Source organism: Procambarus clarkii, chromosome 35 (genome assembly GCF_040958095.1).
Source record: "Procambarus clarkii isolate CNS0578487 chromosome 35, FALCON_Pclarkii_2.0, whole genome shotgun sequence".
NCBI lineage: Eukaryota > Metazoa > Arthropoda > Malacostraca > Decapoda > Cambaridae > Procambarus > Procambarus clarkii.
Genome location: NC_091184.1, coordinates 28031388 through 28054805, shown reverse-complemented (window position 1 = coordinate 28054805; position 23418 = coordinate 28031388). Strand labels below are relative to the sequence as shown.

The following is a 23418-nucleotide window of genomic DNA, read 5'->3' as shown; positions in this document are numbered from 1 at the left end:
TGAAACAACAACATTCCCCCCTATATTGTATTTACCTAACACGACGGAGAAGTGTGGTTAAGCTCTGCACACCCCGCCTGCTCTAGCCTCAAGTTCAAGTATGTTTATTGAGACAAGAGTCTTACGGGCTATTCATGCCCGTGCCACCTCTTGGGTGGCTTAATCTTTATCAATCAATCGAGACAAGAGAGAAATAAACCTCAAAGGGATAGAGTAGCTTAGGCTATTTCTACCCACCTCTCCCCGACTCTAGCCTCCTTGTACCTGGTGGGTTATATTTTAACTTTTACTGACCCACGAGTGCTTTGTCGCAGCTGTTCTTCAAACTGTGGGTGGAGGTGGCAACCCACGACTTGCTGTTCCCAGCGTTGCCCGTATTGACTGACCCCACCCGGACCTGAGGTAAGTTCGCCTCGTTTAGCCAGATTCACTTTTAACGAGATTCATCATTGGTTCGTTGACCAGACCACACGCTAGAAGGTGAAGGAACGACGACGTTTCGGTCCGTTCTGGGCCATTCTCAAGTCGATTGTCTATAGTCGTCCTGTCACCAGTCGGACTGTGTTCGCCTCGGGAGACGATGAAAATAGCATATCTACTATTCTACTATATCTACTATGTTCTACCGTCACAGTGACACTGTAACCGTCCAGGGAGACGGGTCCTCCCCTCTGGACGCGGCGGCCACTTTGGTTTTCATTCCAAACGGAGAGACTTTGTAATATAGTGATGCAAGATAACGGTGATCTAAGTAATGACTCCGTGATTTCATAAGTTATCGTTAAGATAACAGGATTAATAAAATTCAATTATCCTTTTAAAACATAAATACCATTACAAATTAATATGTAAAACACTCAAACGATGCCAACAAGTCAAACAAGCCAAACTACAACACAAATGTCAAAAAGGTGTTGTTCACCTGTTCAGCTCAGTCAGAACTGTAATGACTTGAACAAGTTGTTACGAAATAGTTCCACAAATCGCTTCTCGAAACACAACAAACCAACATGCAAAGTTGAAGCACACGAATGAGACGAACAGGAGCACTGAAAAACACCACACACACACACACACACACACACACACACACACACACACACACACACACACACACACACACAGTTTCTTTCACCCTAAGTGCCCCTGTTACCTAGCAGTAAATAGGTACCTGGGAGTTGGTCAGCTGTCACGGGCTGCTTCCTGGTGTGTGTGTGTGTGGTGTGAAAAAAAAAGTAGTTAGTAAACAGTTGATTGACAGTTGAGAGGCGGGCCGAAAGAGCAAAGCTCAACCCCCGCAAAAACGCAACTAGTAAACACACACACACACACACACACACACACACACACACGGGAAACGCGAGATCTGACGCAGGAAGGCCTGGTGAAACGTACACTCAAGCCACCCAGAGGGGGTTGTGGGGTTGGGAGTGGGGGGGGGGGGCGGCACAACTACAATACACCCACAACCCCAATCTTTCACCAGGCTATCCTACCCCCCCTTCCTCCCTCTCACCACTCCATCCACTCTACCTCTTCTCTCATCAGCTCGCTCACACACACACACACACACACACACGCACCTCGTAGACTGCGAGCAATCCAAGCACACACAAGATAACAATGTTCCAATCAAACACAATTTATTTGGATTGGGAGGGAGGGGAGAGGGGGGAGGGAGAGGATGGGAAGGGGGGAGTGTAGTGCCTTAAAGATGGCTTATGAAGTACCAACCTATTTGTGGTATTTTGTTGCCACAAATGTGGTAATCGTGGTATAATGTTAAAGATACCATTTATATGATGGTTGTTTTGGTATCGTGATAATGGGGCCATGTGTATGAGATATTATGTGTAGGATGATGGAAATGGTTCCATAAATACGACTTGTTTAATTAGCTCAATGGTTGAGGTTAGTGCATTTATTATGCACCGCCATACCCTTCCTGTGAGTGGTAGCAGACCCAGATCCTGTGGGGTATAGTGGATTCTATACCCTTCCTGTGAGCGCCAGTAGACCCATACCAATCCTGCGAGTGATAAAGGAACCCATATCTCTCCTGTGAGTAATTGTGCAATGCACATTTCTCTTCTGTGGTAGCAGATCCCAGCCCACTCAGTAATGGGAACTTAATGGAGTTTTGGTGTTGTATATTTAGCTCAGGTGGGGGTCTTGGGCTGGGCCCCCTCTGTCACGGGCTTCAGAATAGGAAGCGTTCAGCAATGTTATCATTTTGCCCAGGTGAGTAAATTGGGCAGCGTCACTCTTCCTTGAGAGAGCATACCGCCTCATAGGGCGCTTACAACCCGCCACAATAGGAATACAACTCGCTGTTGTTCGTCCTGTCACTCCGTATTCAGCAGCAGCTGGGACCGGCTTAACTGTCTCAAGTGGAAAGATTGCCAAACAAGTGCGTTTGCATTTAACATCTGTCAAGCTTGAGCTCTCTCGCTGGGACATGTGGCCCGTTCTCCCGATTTCCCACTGCAATGAAAATACATTTTTTTTGTTTTTTGCCTAGTCAGAAAAGTTGCAAACCAAGCAACACACCTAACCTATGTTGGAGGGGTAGAAATAGCCTAAGCTACTCTATCCCTTTGAGATGTATTTTTTTCACACACAGAGATCACACTAACGTGATGCATCAAATGAACAAATCCACAAGGGCCGTGACGAGGATTCGAATCTGCGTCCGGGAGTCGATTAAGGCAGTGTCTGGGATGCTCCCGGACGCAGGTTCGAATCCTCGTCACGGCCCTTGTGGATTTGTATTTTTTTTTGTCTCAATAAACATACTTGAACTTGAACCTATCTATGCTAGTGCATAAGATACCCGTCAGTAATACAGTTCAATAATTTTGACAGTGGATGCTGGTTTGAACCTTTTGTATAGTCATACAACTTTATTGTATAGTTATATAGTAGTTTTTCTCATATATACCTCTGATTTGTAGCAGAAGGGGCTTCGGTATGTTGTATTCAATGTGGTCTTCATCAACATAAGCAACCAATTATCTAATGAGAAAGTACTGTGTTTGTTGATATTGGCTGATGTAAACTTCTTCGCTTAGAGAAGAAAACATAATTAATTTTTGTATCAACATACGTACAGCTGTACTTGTGGAACTGCCCCGGACTTTATAACGGGTTCCATAGTCTGTGTCAAGAGCCAGCTGAGATACTACACAATCCCACATCTCACAGGATGGTTATATATATATTCAATTAAGGTCCATATGGATGGTTCCTGAGTCGCTGGAGATCAAAGACATCAGAAAGCAGCCTTTTCTCAGCTTCTTTTTCTCACCTTTTTCTCAGCTTCTTTAGACGATAAAAGTATCAGGGTACGAAAAATATCTTCAGCAGATGTGAGCAGGTAGAGTGTTGGGATGCGTTTTTTTATTATTTTTCCACATTTGGGATGATAATGTTGGATGATTGATGCTTCGCAAAAAAAAAAAAACTGTTTCCAATTCTGGTTATACACCTGGACCTGGATTCATCAACTATTTAGGCGATTACTTGCGAAACCTGTACATCTTTCCTCGGTCATGGCGGCTCTGTGTTTACATTATTAAACAGTTTGAGCTCCGAAGCGCAACGAGGTTGTCTAATAACAGTAATAATCTTGGGTTAAGGTTCCAGGCTCTTAAACTCTCTATTAATTTTTTTAACGTTTATAAATAAAGATATACATGCTTCGCAAGTGGGTGTGTTAATGCTTGATAAATCTTGGCCCTGTTCCTTCGACTTAACTCACGGCTTGGAAATTTGTTGATCGTATCAGTTAGTTGTGTGTTGTATAGTGTTCAGCTAAGAACGGCTGTGTATGTGCTCAAGGCGTGAGGCATAACACCACCTCTGTCCCTGGCTTCCTGTTTTTGGGTCGTGGGGCTTTCCACAATATTTTTGTGTATATTAATACAGGTACATCAGCACTTATGGAGCTGTTCTAGACGATATGAAGGGGAGTACTGTGTGTGTGTGTATGTGTATGTGTGTGTGTGTGTGTGTGTGTGTCAAGAACTAGCTACGTGATGCTGAAAGTCCCCATCACACAGGATAGCCATTCAGAGGCATGTGATCAGTAGTCTGCACTGGCAGACTCTGGGAGCATTATGAGGATATCATCAACTCAAGAGTGAATAAGGTAGCAGTGGTAATACAAGTCCCCATCTCGCAGGATGGTTAGTCATACAGAGCCATGTGTTCAGTAGCCTGCACTGGCAAATTTTGGGTGCAATATGAGGATATCCTCAAGAATTCGAGAGTGAATAAAGTAATTGCAAAGCTCCAGGTACCTCATGCCAACTGGTCTGAAAGGTCTAATAACTGGGCATTCAGTGATGTAGTGCGGGAGATCATGCCGTAGTTCCTGCTCACAGAGTTTGCAACTGGAGTGCTCAGGATTGGGAGACCCGTCACCTGCAGCCACCTGCCACAGGTAACGGTAACCCAACCTGATCCTGGCAACCACTGTGTCGCACAGTCTAGTGGACGTTTTGTGCTGCCCATAGATACAGGTTTCAGATCTGAACAAATCATAGCTTTTTATACTAGTACTTTCAGGTCGTTGGGAGTCAGTAAGTTCTTTCCTATCAGATCTGAATGTTTGGACCAATACAGTTTTGACAGCACAGATGGAGATACCTAGATCTAATTCAACTTCAAACTTGTTACACGCTAATTTGGCTTCAGGAGATTCAAGTCCCCAGCTCCGTGGCGATGGAAACTCTGCGGTATTAATACGCCGACTTACACTATTTTTTTTTTTACTTGAAGGGTACAGAAGGCAAATTCCCTGGAACACGATCCGCCAATTGGTTTACAACCAGGTCTTCGATTCCTGCTGATGAGGGCGCGCGTGCGCGTGAAGGGGAGACTTAAGGGTGAATAGTTTGAGAAAAATCAATCATGAAACTAATATAAACGATGAAAATGAGAAAAATAATGTGAGAATATTATTATATGTTATACAATTTACAGAAGAAATGAATCGGGTATAAAGTATTGAACTATGACATTAGTGCGGCGGAACAAACCGGCACCAATTATAATAGTTGAACCATTTATTGTCTCACTTGATTAAACGTCAACTTTCTCTCTACTTGATAATTCATCTTGAGATTTTATAAATAATAAACAGTCCAAGTACCTTGTCTAAAAAAACATTTTTGTCTCAATCTCTTGTTATTATGATCGTTTATTCCAATTTAGGACAAAGTATGATGTTTAAGATTTGCTACTTGGAGCAAAAAGTTCCAAGTAGCACGGGCTATGGTGAGCCCGTAGACGGTTCACACAAAGTATGAGGTTATATAAAGTTGTATATAATTTCCAATTAGCTTGTATTCAAACTTAAAATGAGTATAATTTTCTTTGATACTCTTAGAATATCATAATTGTGTGTTTATTTTTGGCACGATCTATTAATACTGTTTTCCCATGTCCGTTAACATGACCTTCAATACAGTTGTTTGGCGGGGTGGAGTCCCCGCCCCCCCCCCACCCCCCTTTACGGTCACTGAGGGAGACCAATTAACCCCTGACACTTGACATACCCGGTTCGAACCCTACCTGACCTGACCACCTTGTTCAGGGTTTCGGGTGACTCTGAGGGGTCAGGGTTGCCCGAGAACAAGGTTTGGGGGGGACAGGAGTAAGGGGAAACTTGAGGTATGGGAAGAAGGAGGTGTCGATTTAGCGTGAGCTCTAGGGCAGCGCAAGAATAAAAGAATGCAGCAAATTGGCCACATGTTTGTAAAAGGAAGTTTGTAAATGTGTAGTGACAGTTTGTGCAGTTACCCCTTTCTCACCCCGGGTAGTGTCTGAAGATGGGCGGCTTCTACGCCGTAGCATTTCTGTACCCCAGGGCCAGATTCACGAAGCAGTTACGCAAGCACTTACGAACCTGTACATCTTTTCTCAATCTTTGGCGGCTTTGTTTACAATTATTAAACAGTTAACGAGATCCGAAGCATCAAGAGGCTGTTTATAACAATAACAACAGTTGATTGGGAAGTTTTCATGCTTGTAAACTGTTTAAGATGTACAGGTTCTTAAGTACTTGCGTAACTCCTTCGTGAATCTGGCCCCAGGCAGCTAGCTGATGGGGGGGGGATGTTAGAGAGGACTGCACCTGGAAACATTTCTGTACTAGGCTGCTGTAGGGATGTGTTAGAAATGCATTCAAACATGAATGTTTCCATTCTCTTTATAACTCTTTAGGAAACCTAGTGCTGACAAGGATATTGAAACTAGTGCTGGCAATTTCATGTCCTTTTGTTTTCATTTCCATGTATCTAAGTTACTTTGGGTTATCTTCAAGTTCAAGTATGTTTATTGAGACAAGAAAGAAATACATCTCAAAGGGATTGAGTAGTAGCTTAGGCTATTTCTACCCCCCCCCCCCCCCTGGGTTATCTTACCTTTTGAAGAATCCGAGGATCAACGTCCCCGCGGCCCAGTCTCCGATCAGGCCCCCCCCCTCCTGGCGTTCGAATCACAACCTGGTTGATCAGGTATCCTTTAATACCTGATCCAAGGTGCCAAGATAAATGGCCTCTTCCTTGTAACTGTCGTAATTATGTTTATAATTTATCTTGGCCTGAAGCTTCTTAAATTTTCAATGATTTTCATCATTAAATTAAAATTGTCAAGTACATCTTACAGTGGACAGTTTGGCATTGTCATTCTTTCACTAGTGGTGCTGCCTGAGTGGATTGTTGATTAACGAGCGGTCAGTTTAGTAGTACAGTAACTGATAAAGGGAATTAATCCCTCACCGTGAAGCCGGCGAGAGATATATGTCTCCCACTAAGATTTTGGTAGGTTCAGTCGCTGCGGGGGATTGGGGGGGGGGGAGGGGGAGGCACAACATCCACATCAGGGGACTCCCACGGGGGTGGGTGCCACATCAGGGGACTCCCACGGGGGTGGGTGCCACATCAGGGGACTCCTACGGGGGTGGGTGCCACATCAGGGGCCTCCCACGGGGGTGGGTGCCACATCAGGGGACTCCCACGGGGGTGGGTGCCACATCAGGGGCCTCCCACGGGGGTGGGTGCCACATCAGGGGCCTCTTATCTTTCACAAATGTATTACCCATTATCAACATTACAATGTTGATATGTAATATCACGTTCTTTTCCCAAACTATTTTGTGTGTACATAGAACAGCATTTGCAACTTCTCCGTCCAAATTGGGATCTTAGTTGAGGCTTCCTTTGACTTTATAAGTCGTCCGATATTTTGTCAAAATCATTAAGGCTGGACATTAGGTTTACTGACCAGCAGCAGGTATACGTTAGTCCTGACCATAGTCCAGGACTAAGTTGACTCTGTGTATATATATACATACACCGAGAAGCAGGGTACTCCTCTCAGTGTATATATGTTTATGTTTATTCAGGTAAGGAACATACATACAAGTGATGTTACATTAATGGATCAATATATAGATAGAGCTAGTACATACAATGCCTAAAGCCACTATTACGCAATGCGTTTCGGGCAGACATATGCCTTGTACATATAAATATTATTTATTAATAATAAATATAACTTTAACTGGTAGCTTCATGCGATATATCATTGAATCCTAATTGATCGCACACCCAGTGGGCGTAATATTAACGAGTAACGTTAATTGAACGTTAATAACTAAGACGTTAATTATTAATTCCGCTGAATTAACTTTACACTTTGATAAGAGTCGATTGGGTTAGTATATTAAGCCTTCTTACTGCCCTCTATTTTTTTCCTGATCTGTCACAAAATTAGGATAAGACTAAAGACTGTTTCACATTGAACAACTTTAATAAAACTATGTATATATTTACATAACATATTTCCAAATGTTTTGGGCACCGTTATTATTTATACACTGGGAGAGAAAGAAATTCACCGTTGCAAAAGTTTAAGAGAAACGTTAAAAACCCGCTAATAGAAAAAATAAGAGTCTATAATGAACAAAATTGTTTGGTTTAGGAATAGGTATGGCCTCGTATTTTTAAGAGATCAGTACCAACCACTACAATATTTTTCAAGTGATCAATACCAAACACTACACTTAATTAAGTACAGAGTGTTGTACGAAAAGATTAATTTCACCCTTTTATTTACAACCGCCTAATTGCGGGGCTCAGCGCTACTGTGAGCAGCGTTGGTAAACTTAAATCAGATTAGGATTCGGATTGATGTCCATAGGGAATGGAAAGGATGGGGGATGGGCATATTTTTGTCCACTCATAAAATAAATGATTTTTTTTTACCCAGTCACAACGACCTCGTCTGCCATTTTGATTTTATTATAAAATGAAATATATTGTAAAATGTTTGAACTCTTGTTCCTTTAACTCGTATGACTTTAATAATACATTTAATATGTCTTATCTGGCTATAGTTGGAAGCATACGACCAGCTGGGAGGGACTATGAGTTTTACAGTCCTCACATTACTCATTTCATTAAAATTTCTAATTTAGCCTAGGTGTGATAAGGATGATATTGAGTATCTTATATCCGACCAAATATGGTTATGGAACAATTTGAATTATTCTAATCATAAGGAAAGATTTTGAGAACATTTTTACCCTTTTTTATATCTCTACCGTGTTAGCGCAAGTTGATCCATTCTCAGATTATTAGGAATGTTAAACATAATTTAAGTTTGGAAATGGCCAAGACGCCAGAGGGTTTGAACAGGCGCGCGCACACTACCCACAAGCAAATAGGGGAAATATATGGACAGTAAACAGAGCCTAAATGAAACAAGGCATTTGAGGCATCAGCAAGGAATTTTCAGCCCATTGAAAATTAACGAAGCTTGAGTAACTGGTAGAATGAAAGTTTTATGAAATACGTGTGAAACCTGAGACAAACATTCTGAAGTTTCAGCCCGCCAAACACACACCGAAACTACGACGTTGCTACAACGTTCGAACAAGTTTTAACACCTAACCAGTTATAACAACCAATATAGCAAGTTGTAACAACGTTCTAATATGTCATAAACACGTTAAGCTAAGATGTAACAACTTTATTACAAGTTGTAACAAGCGGAAAATAGAGACAGTTTCGGTTTGTGTTTCCAGGGAGTGAATCGTTATAACATTTGGGAAGCAGAATAAATGGCAGCCTTATTTTGTAACATTACAATCAATATGGCCTCTTAGCTATCACATAACTGTATCGTAAGGCATGAGCCCAACCAAACCGAGATACAGCACTATAGTCCGCGCTCAGTGAACCAAACACCATCATTCACTTATTTGTACATCACACAGTTTGCACTTTATACATGTATATAATAGCTATGACACATGAAATGTTTTAATTATACAGATTTACATGGTATATCTGAGTTTACATTTACAAAGAATATATATATATATATATATATATATATATATATATATATATATATATATATATATATATATATATATATATATATATATATATAAAATGTTGTACCTAATAGCCAGAACGCAGTACTTGACCTTGTAGGCAAGGCCCGATTTGCCTAGTTTTCCTGAAGTTACAATTTTCAAATTGTATGAAATGATAAAACTTTCTAATATATATATATATATATATATATATATATATATATATATATATATATATATATTATAGTATATAATTTTTTATTTCATTTTGATTTAAAACTAGCGTAAAAATCTGACCAAACCTAACAAAACTTAGTCAGTAAATCATATTCCTAATTTAATATAATATTAATTCATATAAACCAATTGGAAACAAATTTGTGAAACTAACAAAAATCACTCTGCCTATTAGGCAAATCAGGCGTTGCATACTAAGCCGAGTAGTGCGTTCTAGCTATTAGGTACGACCAGCGATGGCCGGTGAAACCAACACTAACGGGACAATAATCATAACTGATGGACCTACAACAGAGGAAGTACCTACGGTGGTGGAAGAACTCACAGGTGAAAAATGCCTACACTGACGGAGGGAACTTTCTCTGACAGAGACCGAACCGCTGTCAATAAAAATCTTGTATAAAATATTTAAGTTCTGCCTTAAAAATGGCAGAACTTAAATAAATTTTACATGAATATAATGTTAAATATTTTACATGAATATAATGTTAAATATTTTACATGAATATAATGTTAAATATTTTACATGAATATAATGTTAAATATTTTACATGAACAAAATGTTTTTTAAAACCTTATGAATGAGGTAAAATGGTGAAAATATATTACAACATTAAATGTTTATGAACAAGGTTATTGACTTCATGTAGTCCTAAAAATACTTCCGACCAGAATCTTCTTAAATATCGTGGATCAAAATGTTTAATTTAAACGATATACTGCAAAATTATATCACACTGAACAAACGTAATAATAACAAGCTCAAGTCTACAGGAATCTGACATGTGTATGTTATATCGAAAGTTGGCATTTGTTAAAAGTATAATCCAAAAAATAAGTATTGACCGTGTCCATCTAAGATGTTTCAGACTAACGAGGGAGCCGCGGTGAAGAAAACAGAGGTGCAGGTAACGGAGAATTAAGACGTCCAGCTTGATAAACGAAAGATTTGTACTAGAGAGGTTCTCGATAAATATTTTGATTGAAGCTGACTAATAAATATATAAATTTACATAAATTTAACCTGTACATTTTACTAATAAAAATAATAATGAAGAGGATATATAATGAAAAAGGCAACTACAACAACGTTGTATTCATTCTAACAATGTTAAATATATAGTAATGTCAACACTTTCAAAATTTGAATTCTAAAAATTATAATTATATTTAATGGCAGGTTGCAAGCCTCCATTAATGGCCTCGGTAATTGTTAGTTTACGGTGATGATAAAGGCATAATGCAGGATACTGGGTTCATCCTATTTTGTTAAAAATAGATTACACAAATTCTTTGCTTATATCCAAGGCACTTATTGCTCTAATTGTCTGACAATACGGAAATAGGGCAAGGTCAACCCTCCCATTTTTGTTGTTAATATCTAAATACAAAAGTGTCGGTCATTCCCAGCAGGACATTTAACACCCACCATTTGCAGGCGATGAGTCGCAATAACGTGGCTGAAGTATGTTGACCAATCCATACACTAGAAAATGAAGGGACGACGACGTTTCGGTCCGTCCTGGACCATTCTCAAGTCGAGAGAGAGACAATCGACTTGAGAATGGTCCAGGACGGACCGAAAAGTCGTCGTCCCTTCATTTTCTAGTGTGTGGATTGGTCAACTGCCACCATTTGTTTCTCGTGCGGTAAGCACCAGACGAGGCATATATATACTACTGCTGGAACCAATGCACAAGTCGGCCACAACCAACCCAGCAACTTCCTAATTCTCAAAACTCTCCAGAGATATTACGATGCAGTTATAGACTTTCAAGACTTTCAGCGCTGCGCGGTACAAACACGCGGAAGTTCAATGTTGCGGGGTGATTAACAATTTTGTTTAACCTTGCGGTGAAGAGTGGTAAGAAAGCGGGGCTTGTGTTAACGGGGGTGAGGGGGGCTGAGGTAATTTCTTCCTGCGGTTCACCGCACTACATACTAAACACGCACACGTAATATGTACACTGTATAAATAGACATCCATTCATAGTTCTTCCCTTTGTTATTGTACTGTAAGTCATTAGGAAATTGGACTTTGGATTTTTGTTACGTAATTTTAGTCTGGAAGAACGCTTCGAAAATGAAGTTATATTATTTTCTGTTGGCAGTACGCTTTTCAATGTCACTAAAATAAATATTAAACAAGTTGTATATTTGAATTTAGTTTACATAATTGTATATATATATATATATATATATATATATATATATATATATATATATATATATATATATATACATATTATATATATATATATATAATATATATATATAATATGTATATATAATATGTATATATAATATTGGAATATGTGGCTAACTCTCAACACGCATTTTTTCTTAAGACATGTAAAACGGTAATGAGGAAGATATGAAGATGACACTTATAAATAGAGCACCAATAAACACAAGAGGGTTCACCAGGCTTCACAGCCTGATGAATTTAAAGGAGAGTCGCAGGAGGGTTCACAAGGCGTCACCACTTTGGGGAATCCAAATGAGAAACACTAGATGCTTCACAAGATTTCTCAGTATGGTAAAGCAAATGGGCGTTCACAATAAGCTTCACATTGTTTCTTGCCCTGAAGCCAATGGATTTTTAGCCTGATGAAGTCAAATGGAAGACACAGGCTTCACAACTATTTTCGGCTTGGTAATTCCAAGAAGCCAATGGGAGGTTTCACAAGGTTGTTCAACACCCCAAAATCAAAAGGAACCCATAACTCGTATTTACTTTGGTTTAATCCCATCTCGTGGACAGCACAAGACGAGGGTGGAAGAGGACGATTTGGCAGCACTTATTATCATAAATAAAAACTGAAGACTACAACCAGTCACGGCTGTCAGGGTTTGAGTCACTGCTTTTAAGTCGTTCCGAGTCGTCATTATATCACAAAGACAGTTTCAGAGTTTCTTTACGAAACAGTCTTACTAGTAATCACATTGCTGAATTCATAGATCGGCAGTAGAGTATTTTCGTTGTTTGCAGAGGTGAGTTTAAACACCTGACTCGGGAGAACAGCAGGGTCATGTGTCAGCCCGTCCTCATAAACAAAGGTCAAAGTCCATTCCATCCACCCGCCAACCCCCCCTGTTTATGAATGAGAAACGGTTTACAAACGACTCACAACTGATGACGTCCGAACACTTCCGGAACAAATGCTTCACTGACGACTTTTGTTCGAACCACAACGCTATAAATGCTTCACCCACGTATTACTAATACAAATAATCGCCAACAGCACCTAAACACCTAACCTAACCAGTGCCTAAATATGCACAATATGCTAATATATAATATTAATTTATATTTGAGAAAATTCCTGTTTTGAATGCACAATGTTAATTTATGAATGCGTCTTTGGGGTTGACCGTTGGATAGAATGGACTTTGTCTGAGGACGGGTTGCATATGTGGATACCACTAGTGGCTCTTACACTTCCAGGTGTAAGAGCCCAAAGAGTACCAGGTCAGAGGAATTGAATGATATATGACGGCAGCTGGCTCATGACAGATGATTCTGAAGTACTACAGCAGAGTCGTGATGGCCGACTCTGGCCTTCAATACGTAGAGCTTGGTTGATCACGTACGGATCTGGGTCATGCCAGGTGTCCTCGGCTGCTACACCTGAGTCTCCGAGCCACACTTATGCCTCGAGGGCTGGGAGTTGTGGAGATGGTGGTGGAGGAGGTGGTGCTTAGGGGGTTGGGGAGGGTACATATTGACGTAGCCATGGACGTCAGGTAAGGGTCCCCCGGCTGGCTCCTGCTGGCGTTGTTGGGGTAGGTAGTGGTGGTGGTGGTGAAGGTGGTTATGGTGACCAGGTGGGTGTTTGTGGGGCACCGCTGTACCCTGGCAGACGAGGCCTGCCCCCACCTGCGTCAGGTGCGGCGCCTGAAGGTACGCGGGAAGTGGCTGCTTCCTGGCCGTGATCCTTCTGAAGAATTGTTTCCAGGAGTGGAGGACGCGGCCGTTGATAAGGAAGAGGCCGCCCATAATGCCCACGGCCATGGACATGAAGATCTTGAGCATGAACACCTCCATGTTGGGCCTCACTGACGGGTCCCGCAGCCAACGCTCTCGCTCCACATACTCATAGAAGGTCGCGCCAACCTGTTCGGAAAGAGGGACAGAGATGAATGATGTATACAGTGAGCTAGAGAAGGGAGTGAGAAAGTGGGGGATTTTATCAATATATCTGTCTCAAACATGAAAATGGAAATTATATCAATGTACTGATTAACACCGTCTCCAAAGCAGTCGTTGGAGACGGTATGTTAGGTTGTCCTAACAAACCCTGAGCCACCAGACAATGAAAATTATATGGCATAGTTGCTCCTTCAGAATATTCGCTCACGAGGATGGTAACAGATTCCTGCGGGACGACAAAGTGTTCTATAGCATCACCCGGCAGCTGTTTAATAAACACAGCCCACACAACACGTCAGGTACACAAGTTGATTGACAGTTGAGAGGCGGGACCAAAGAGCCGAAGCTCAACCCCCACAAACACAACTAGACGAGTACATGAGCTACCTGGCGCGGACATGAGTTGTATGCTGTACACGGCCCTCTGACAACCCCATCAGCTGCCTGGCGCATAACGGTGAACACTGATAGAACACCATATGACTGGGATCAACACCATATGACTGGGATCAACACCATATGACTGGGATCAACACCATATGACAGAGATCAACACAAGAGGACAAAAGGGCCCTATTGTGAACTAAATTAACATTCATTCTTTAGGCTTCTTGGCCAATTGTAATATGTACCAGTTAAGAAACCACCTAGAATTGTTCATCAACGGCTGATGCGCTAACAGCTGTGTAGAGTATTGCTGGTTCATTATAAGATTAATAATAAATAATTAAATTGTTTAGAATGCACGTTAATTTAAGATGTTATGTACTTCCCAAACAGCTTACAGATAAAAGTATCCTGCCACTAACGCCGAATCCCACTAATCCAACCCCCTCCCAACATGCTAGACACATCCCTACCTCCTTTCCGGGCACATTCCTGCCAGAGGCCCCTCCCTAGCAGCTCTCCAGGGATCCATGGTCCCCAGCAGCACCCCCCCAACCTGACTCACCTGACAAGAGGCTGGGACCATGTAAAGGACAGCCACCACGCCCACCCTGGCCACGGTGACGTCCACGCGGTCAGTCTTCATGCCCTCCTGGCGAAGGCGCACTCGTGCCCTCCACAGACACGCGAACACCACCAGCACCAGCGTCGCTCCCGTCACCAGGTAGAGGAACTGTGGCACCAGGACAAAGCGCACAAGCGTCTCAGTGTTCTGCTGACCAGCGTAGCAGGTACCTGGGGACCGACGGAGAAGATTGGTCACTAATCACTACCATACAATGCTCGGGTTTAACATGTTTTCGCACATGAGGCATTGACTAATACAAAATTTGTTTAGTCGGTGTGTATGTATATATATAATATATATAATATATATATATATATATATATATATATATATATATATATATATATATATATATATATATATAAACCTTTTAGACACTCAACCCACCAAGGTTATAAACTTCAGCTAGTGGAACAGGCTAGTCTGTGCATATATATATATATATATATATATATATATATATATATATATATATATATATATATATATATATATATGTACATGTATATATATATGTACATGTATATATAACATTAATAATTGTGTAACTATATTCAAAAGATTGTAATTTGCTTAGCTAAACGAACTAATGGGTTCAATACCTGAACCCATTATGTGCTTCTGTAACACTTTCCTCCACCGCCCACAGGATAGGTATGGGGTGCATAATAACGAAAGAATCAGTATTTGTGCAAAAGGGATAAAAGATCAACTTTATGATTCAAAATAATATACAGGAATGAATGGGCAAGATAAAATGTGTGTGAACCTTATACACACAGAGAAGGAAGAGCAATTATTGTAAATCATAAAAAAAACAGCTGGTGGAAATGTGGAGCCAGAAGTTAAACAAACAGAAAACGAGCGTGGCGGGGGACACCACGCTAACACGGCGCCAGTGTGAAAACCTTCAAAGGTATTTACTTTTATGAATATTCCAGCAACTGCTCAACAAAGGATTGCCTGGCCGAGGGGAAGAGGAATTAGCATAAACGCCAGAGGGGTTTAACTTGGGTGAGACCATCTTATTTGCATACGGCAGAAGAGAGAGAGCGAGCTAGCTAGCTGGCTGGCTAACTCGCACTAAGGATAAGTTTCGAGTACAAGAGGTCTGATAGCCTAGCGTGGTCACTGGATGTGATACATGATAGACGCTCTCCCTCAAGTGTGAGATTCTCGTGTTAACTCTAAATAATAATAATAATAATAATAATAATAATAATAATATTTCTCCTCTTCTAAAAAGATCGTCGAGGAGTTGATTAACAGCCTAAAGGTTTTTTGTTTATGGTTGTCTAACATAACGATGATTTATATTGCACAATCGCTTATTGGCTAGGCACTCTTCCCTCATTTTGGCTAATATAACGTCACGTTTTATGGCTCCTAAATATTAATAATAATATATATATATTTTTTTTACAACTTTAAAAGTTTTTCTTTAATTTATTCTACCTGTTACAATGGATTATTAAAAATGTGTGTTTGTCTAGCAATCTCGTCTTTAACGACCACTTTCACCAGGAATTCGCCCTTAATAATATTAAATCCATTCTGTTTTCTTTATTCAATTGTCCTTCATTGTTACACCATCTTCCAATCCTTCAACTCCATACTATTTTCATTAAACACTACTCAATTTCAGTTATCGTATTCCATCTTCTGGGACCCTTTGGTTATATTTGACATCCTGACCCTGTCCCATCTCCATCCATTATCTCCTCTCCCTATCCCATCTCCATCCACACTGCCCCTGTCTCCCTATTCCATTTCCATTCTCCCTATCCCATCTCCATTCACCTTGGCCCTCCCTGTCTAATCTGCATCCACTCTTCCCCCTTCCTCCTCCGTCTCCTCGCATCTTGGCCTCACACTCGTCTTGACTTTAATAGCGGCAAAAAACAGAAAGGGTAAAGTCAATTGTCTTTACGAGCTGGTGAAGAACTTGCTCGTCTGTTCTCCACCTCCGCACTTGGTCAAACAATTACCTAGAGATCACCAGACAAGCCAAACTCCATTCCTCTCTCTCTCTCTACTTCCATCCATCCTATTTCTCATGCCTTCCGTCTGGAGGAGAATCCCTGCTCATGCGGGCATTGGGCATGCAAGGTGCACGTAATCCAGAGGCATTGAGGGTACCTGACAGAATCCACACAAGAACAATCATGGGGATTTGGGAGATCCCGAGTGTCCAAGAGTGACATTCAACCAACGTTATCAACGTAGATTCATTGTTGGTGTTAGTTATTATGCCCACTGGTACGAGGCTATTGGGGACAGTTCACGTGCCATGAGGCTTTGTTTAGGCTAACTGGTCTTCGGTTGCTCACTTATTAAATTTACAACACCTGTTCTTTTGCAACATTGTTGCTGCCACAGGCTGCTGGTTTATTGTGCACCCCATAGTCATCCTATGACCGGTAGCGCAAAAAAGAATTATAGACGAAACAAAAGGTCTTTATCAGGCCTCAACTGAGATTATTACTTTAAGAATTACATCTATCCTTCACACCTTATCCATACTGGCAGCTGGTTACAGCGATTGTTCCATTTCAATAGTTATGTATTTACAGGTAATCAGTATACATTAATGATGGGGTCTTTTCGCTAGTACATAATTGTTTGAGCTATGGAGATATTACAGGGTCACATAAGAGCTGCTTGTTTGTTATTAGTATTCACAACACACTACTTGCTCCTTATCTCTCATGTCATCTACTGGAAGCGAAATGTGGATACAGTGCAAGGCACTGTAATAAACACACCCGGGCTGTACCCATGGTGACATGTTCTAGTTGACCATTTTGTCTACCTTGACCGGATAGGCGCTTGCTGTTTTAGGTCCGCGACGACATTAAATTGCGACTCGTTATCTTTAAACTACCTTACCCACAAACCTAACCAAATTTAGCAGGACACGAGGGGGGAAAAGGTGGTGGGGGGGGGGGGGTTTGGGGTGGCAATAGGCCTCCCCTTCCCCTCTTTTATATCCCCCATGTTTACATATTTCTATCTCTCCTCCTTCCCATATCTTCCTCCCCATTTCCTCGTCATATACTCTCTGTCTCTCTCTCTCTCTCTCTCTCTCTCTCTCTCTCTCTCTGTCTCTGTCTCTGTCTCTCTCTCTCTCTCTGTCTCTGTCTCTCTCTCTCTGTCTCTCTCTCTCTCTCTGTCTCTCTCTCTGTCTATCTCTCTGTCTCTGTCTCTCTCTCTGTCTCTCTCTCTCTCTCTCTCTCTCTCTCTCTCTCTCTCTCTCTGTCTCTCTCTGTCTCTCTCTGTCTCTCTCTCTCTGTCTCTCTCTCTCTGTCTCTCTCTCTGTCTGTCTCTCTCTCTCTCTCTCTCTCTCTCTCTCTCTCTCTCTCTCTCTCTCTCTCTCTCTCTCTCTCTCTCTCTCTCTCTCTCTCTCTCTCTCTCTCTCTCTCTCGTGTGTGTGTGTGTGTGTGTGTGTGTGTGTGTGTGTGTGTGTGTGTGTGTGTGTGTGTGTGTGTGTGTGTGTGTGTGTGTGTGTGTGTGCGCGCGCGCGCCCATAGCTGCACCTTCCCCCCTTGCCAAACGAGAGAGCAGGTAGAGAAGGCCGGTAATGGTGTCATTAGCATGTATTGTACACTGTGTCGAGGTTCTAATATCCCTTTATTAGTACTTAACGAGCACTACGTAACGTAGCGTAATATAAATCACCTTCCCTCCATAGTTTGTTCCAAGAGGTTGTGTAAGGAGCCCTTCCTCTTGATTTTGCCACTCCGTAACAAAATGCAACCGTTTTGCCTAACCAGAAACGTACGAACCAAAGCAACCCACCTAACCTATCTTGGCAGATGCATAGAAAACGTCAATTTTACGGTATTTAAATATTTACATTAAACATGTAAATGTTTAATATAAAAACACAACACACACACGTACGTGTGTGTGTGTGTGTGTGTGTGTGTGTGTGTGTGTGTGTGTGTGTGTGTGTGTGTGTGTGTGTGTGTGTGTGGCTCTCGGCTGAATGTATAGCGCTTGGGGATGGTACTCCTAATGGCCCGGGTTCGATTCCCGGCGGAGGCGGAAACAAATGGGCAAAGTTTCTTCCACCCTGATGCCCCTGTTCACCTAGCAGCAAATAGGTACAGTACCTGGGAGTTAGACAGCTGTTACGGTCTGCTTCCTGGGAATGTGTGAGTGCGTGTGCGCGAGCGCGCGAGTGTTTGAGACATATATGTAGTAGATATAGAGGAAAAATTGATTGTTTAGAAAGGCGGGGTCCAAGAGGTAATAGCTCGATTCTGCAGACACAAATAGTAAGTACAAATAGTAAATCCACACATACACGCGCACACTCACTAATCATCCTCCTCAACCTTCATATAGCGATAATGTCAATAGATAACGAAGAGAGATTACGATATCACCAGGCACCTCGACACCCCACCTCGTCCCCTTTCATCACAACTACCAAACAAAACACACCACAGTGGTAACATGATAGCAGAGAACCTCGCCAGAGGCAGTTGATGTCATTGTAAGTCTCCAGTGTGTTAGAAATCGCCCCCGCTATTTAATTATGTAACTGTCTCAGCTTTAGAAAACAGAATAATCATGAACAAATCCTGTTCAAAAGTAAAATAACATACTGGTGCGAACGATATGGTAGGAAATGCAGAATAAGAATAAAGGTAACTGCAGAAGGCCTATTGGCCCACGAATAGACCCAGTGAAGAGTAGAGGTGCCATTGGCACACTCAGAGAATCCAAAGTATGACCATCAAGGGTGCAAGGATATTCAATAGCCTCCTAACAGTTGGTTAAGTTCATAATGGGTTCAGGAAGTGAAGGCAAATTTTCATTTAGCCAAATAAAGTTACACGTCAGTTTCACATATATATCAACAATGGATTCGAGAACGACCAGAAATACAGTCTCCAGGCTAAGCAACTTATATTTACAGTGAGCTAGTTTCATAATATGATTTTTTATCTCCCTATACTAAGAAATATTGCCGGAACGAAAGGGGACGTGTTCCTGCAAAAAATGCCGGACCAACCGGGTTGTGTTGGATATGTGGACCTGCGGGCCGCTCCAAGCAACAGTCTTTTGGTTCAAGTTATCACATGTCAAGCTTGGCCCCAGGCCAGGTTTGGGGAGTAGAACTTCCAGAACCTATCACAGGTATACTCCAGGTGAGTGTTCTTTATGGCTCGAGAACAAGAAAGGATTTGCTGGGCCGTCAACTTTATCGTAGCCATTTGTTAAGGGACCGAGGAACACTGGTCTGGCAACGTCACTAAATCGCTGTCAGTTCAGCAATTTGAGAAGCTTGGGGTTTTTGTCTCAACAAAAGTGATTGGAAGACCCAATTTAGAAAAGTCTATGATTGGTGCATTCCAAAATGGACGAAGCATATTTGGTTACTCTGTTAACTGGCTCACTTGGGTGTTGAAGTCGGCAAAGTATTGGTTGCTGTGCCAAGTTGGGTTAGTATTTGGAAATTCCTGTGGACTATTGCTTGGTGGAGATTACTGCTTAGTAGAGATTATTGCTGGTGGAAGTCTTTCCTGGTTTTTCTCACTTTCCCTAAACTATTTTATAATTAATTCAGTGAAGTTTAATTTATCATTCAATAAAGATTTTTTTATCCGAGATTATTATTTCTCATTGAATCATTTGTTACACACACAGATACTATACCAAGATAAATATATCTATTAAAATCTCAATAGTATTTTGGTCCTGTAGTAAATTAGTCATTCTGAGACCCTCCTGACTGTGAGCACCCTGCCGTGTAACAAAGGAAAGCCTAGCTTGCAGGCAAGAGCTAGGCTTTTTACACGATAATGTGTAGCCTTGTATCCTGTTACACGTCTTAAGTATGTCCTACCGTCTATCATTTATCCCTAATGTAACGCAGCCAAGGAAACTGTGATAATATAGGTTCCGCGTGAAGAGCTAACATGATATCATAACAATATTCGGTAATTATTTTACTGAGTTTAGTGTATTGTGATGTGGCGGGATATGATGACCAAATAGGTTGGATTTGTGACTGAAGCCTAATGAAGGGCGGGCAAACCTTATACAACGTATAACTCAACTGAGGATTATTTCATTAACCTGCGGAGTTTCACTTTATATTGTTCAGAGTCCCGGGGGCGAAGTCATGAGTTATTCAGTGACTGATAATGGACATTGGAGAGAGCTGGAATAGGAAATCTTCAGAGTGCAAACAGTGAAATATACCAACCTACCACACAGTGACTATCAGCCATTACATAACTAAGTATAAAGTTGAGTATGTAGTTGGGTATATCCACTCTGACAGTGAAGTGAATATATTACATAAAACACAAAGCTACGAGATGAACTGTAACACGAGCGCTAATGACGTTCCTACGGCAGACGATAGCCTATGCTAGAATAGAAGATAACACCAAAATACTTGTCGGCTCTCATTCTCCCGTAGGTTTTTTTTTCCCCACTTTAGTTTCTACCACAGACGTGGTCATATGTTTATACAATGCTAACCAACATACACAAAAATCTAACCTGTCCTCCAAACGACAGGTTAGATTTTTGTTTACCTGTACTAAATTATATATATGATCACATTAATGTTCTTATCATGGTCTTGAGGTTATCGTGAGTTGATTTCGGGGCTTTAGTGTCCCCGCGGCCCGGTCCTCGTCCAGGTCTCCACCCACAGGAAGCAGCCCGTGACAGCTGACTAACTCCCAAATACCTATTTACTGCTAGGTAACAGGGGCATAGGGTGAAAGAAACTCTGTCCATCGGTTCTCGCCGGTCCCCGGGGCCGAACCCGGAACCACAGGATCACATGTCCAGCGTACTGTCCGCTCGGCCGGCCGGCCCCCCTGACCGGGGGCGTGGTGAGGTGGCAGCTATCAAATTAGTGATGATTGCAGTAATACATACGACTTGGTTACACATATTGTGTTGAATCAGGCCCAACAATGCCACTTAAAACCCCCCGTTACCCATCATCCGATTCTGTGTCCTCCCTACTCTTTCCACCTTCATTCGCTCTAGTCGTACTACCATCTTCTACAACCATCTTCCCCTACCCCTCTACAACCTTTTTCCCTACCCCCTGTCACCTATTGGCCAGACAACCAATAGCTCATCAACCCGTTCTCTCCCCCCGCCCCCATCCTCTACCCCTCAACCGCTGGTCATATCTCACGGAGGTAAACACACGCTTTCCGATCTGAACCGGCAGAATAGGATGGAGGATTCCAAGTGAAAAATCCAAGTGAGAAATGTGTTGTTGGCCTTCTGTGCTTCCCTGTCCGTGTTAATCTACACCTCTGCTCGCCTGTTTGTCTGGCTACCTTGAATCACTTTAGTGTTTGCACTGAAAATGTGAAACCGTGTTGGGATTATGGTTAGATTAGAATAGCTTGCGTTCTGCTGAATTGGATTGAAATGAGTTAGATCCGATTAGTTAGGTTAGATAACTTGGTTATCTAACTTAACCAATTTTGGTTATAAACTTAACCACGTTATGTTAGGTTTATTATACTTTTGAACAGTCTAAATTAAGCAAATTTTCATTAAGTTGAATTAAGTTACTGTATATTTAGTTAAAGTTGGTCCCTTGTTTCCTGCTACAAATGGTACCTTAACGAAACTATTTCGGTACAGGGGATGAGGTTGTTCATCCTGCCTTAAAAAACAAAAAATCGTACTTTGGAATTATGGCTCATTGGTTATAAGGAACAAACACATTGATACTGCAGTTATTATTACAATCATATATAACATTTTTGAATATATAGCCTTTGGTTAACAAAATATATTTCGGTAATAAAGTTCACTCACAAACGAGAAATGTGATTTTAACGAGAATAATGGCAAGAACGACATCATTCACGTTTATGCAGCCGCAGAATGTTGTTGTTGTTAAAGATTCGCTACCTGGAACAAAAAGTTCCAAGTAGCACGGGCTATGGTGAGCCCGTAGTGGCCGCAGAAGAAATCAACTACACCACCACTACTGCTATGCAGGTTGCAATATCAACAACACGCATCACAACCCTCATTTTGACGTATCAATGGTCCTCTTATTATGGCATACGAATTGGTACTTTGCCGAAGATTCGATTTCCAACAATTCATCCTAAACTCTATTATCGAAACCGGATTCCTCTCGAATTATGCTCAACCACATGGAATGCCTCTACCTACCATCACAGACACGAACACTCCACGTTGCATTCACCCAAGATTTGATGTCCAGATTGTGGCCTGGCTGGCACCCCCATCACCCTAGCTACCCACTATTTTTGTCCTGTACGTATGTATGATCATTCGTTCCCTCAATTTCATCGCTAAATGTAATTGCTCCACACTTGACAGTTTAGAAATAAAAGACGAATTTGTTGGATCTTGAGGCACCCTGGTTGAATATTGTCTATAGATACCCATCTCAGCATCTCGAGGTTTATACAAATTTATCGGTGAACAGATAAATTATCATCTGATCATTATCAGATCAATAATGATCTGTTCTAACCCCTGGAGTTATTTATCAGAATGTCAAGCTTCTCGTTCGGAGCAGAAGTGCTACGACCCTCTGCACCTCTGAGCTTGTTTACAAGTTCTTACAATTTTTCTGTGAATTGTTAT

General features: G+C 41.5%; 1 protein-coding gene and 1 pseudogene across 1 annotated transcript in view; one reads left to right on the top strand and one right to left on the bottom strand.

The window, feature by feature from the left end:
• The window catches only part of LOC123768556 (zinc finger protein 99-like), a 213586-nt pseudogene that overhangs the window by 83969 nt on the left and 106199 nt on the right, over positions 1-23418 (top strand).
• The window catches only part of LOC123768457 (frizzled-4), a 79086-nt gene continuing 68170 nt past the window's right edge, over positions 12503-23418 (bottom strand). The window contains exons 3-4 of the mRNA XM_045759010.2: positions 14734-14963; positions 12503-13745 (exon numbers count right to left, since the gene is read on the bottom strand). Coding sequence (XP_045614966.1) covers positions 13254-13745; positions 14734-14963 — 722 coding nt within the window. The 3' untranslated portion in view covers positions 12503-13253. The remainder of the gene's footprint in view (positions 13746-14733; positions 14964-23418) is intronic.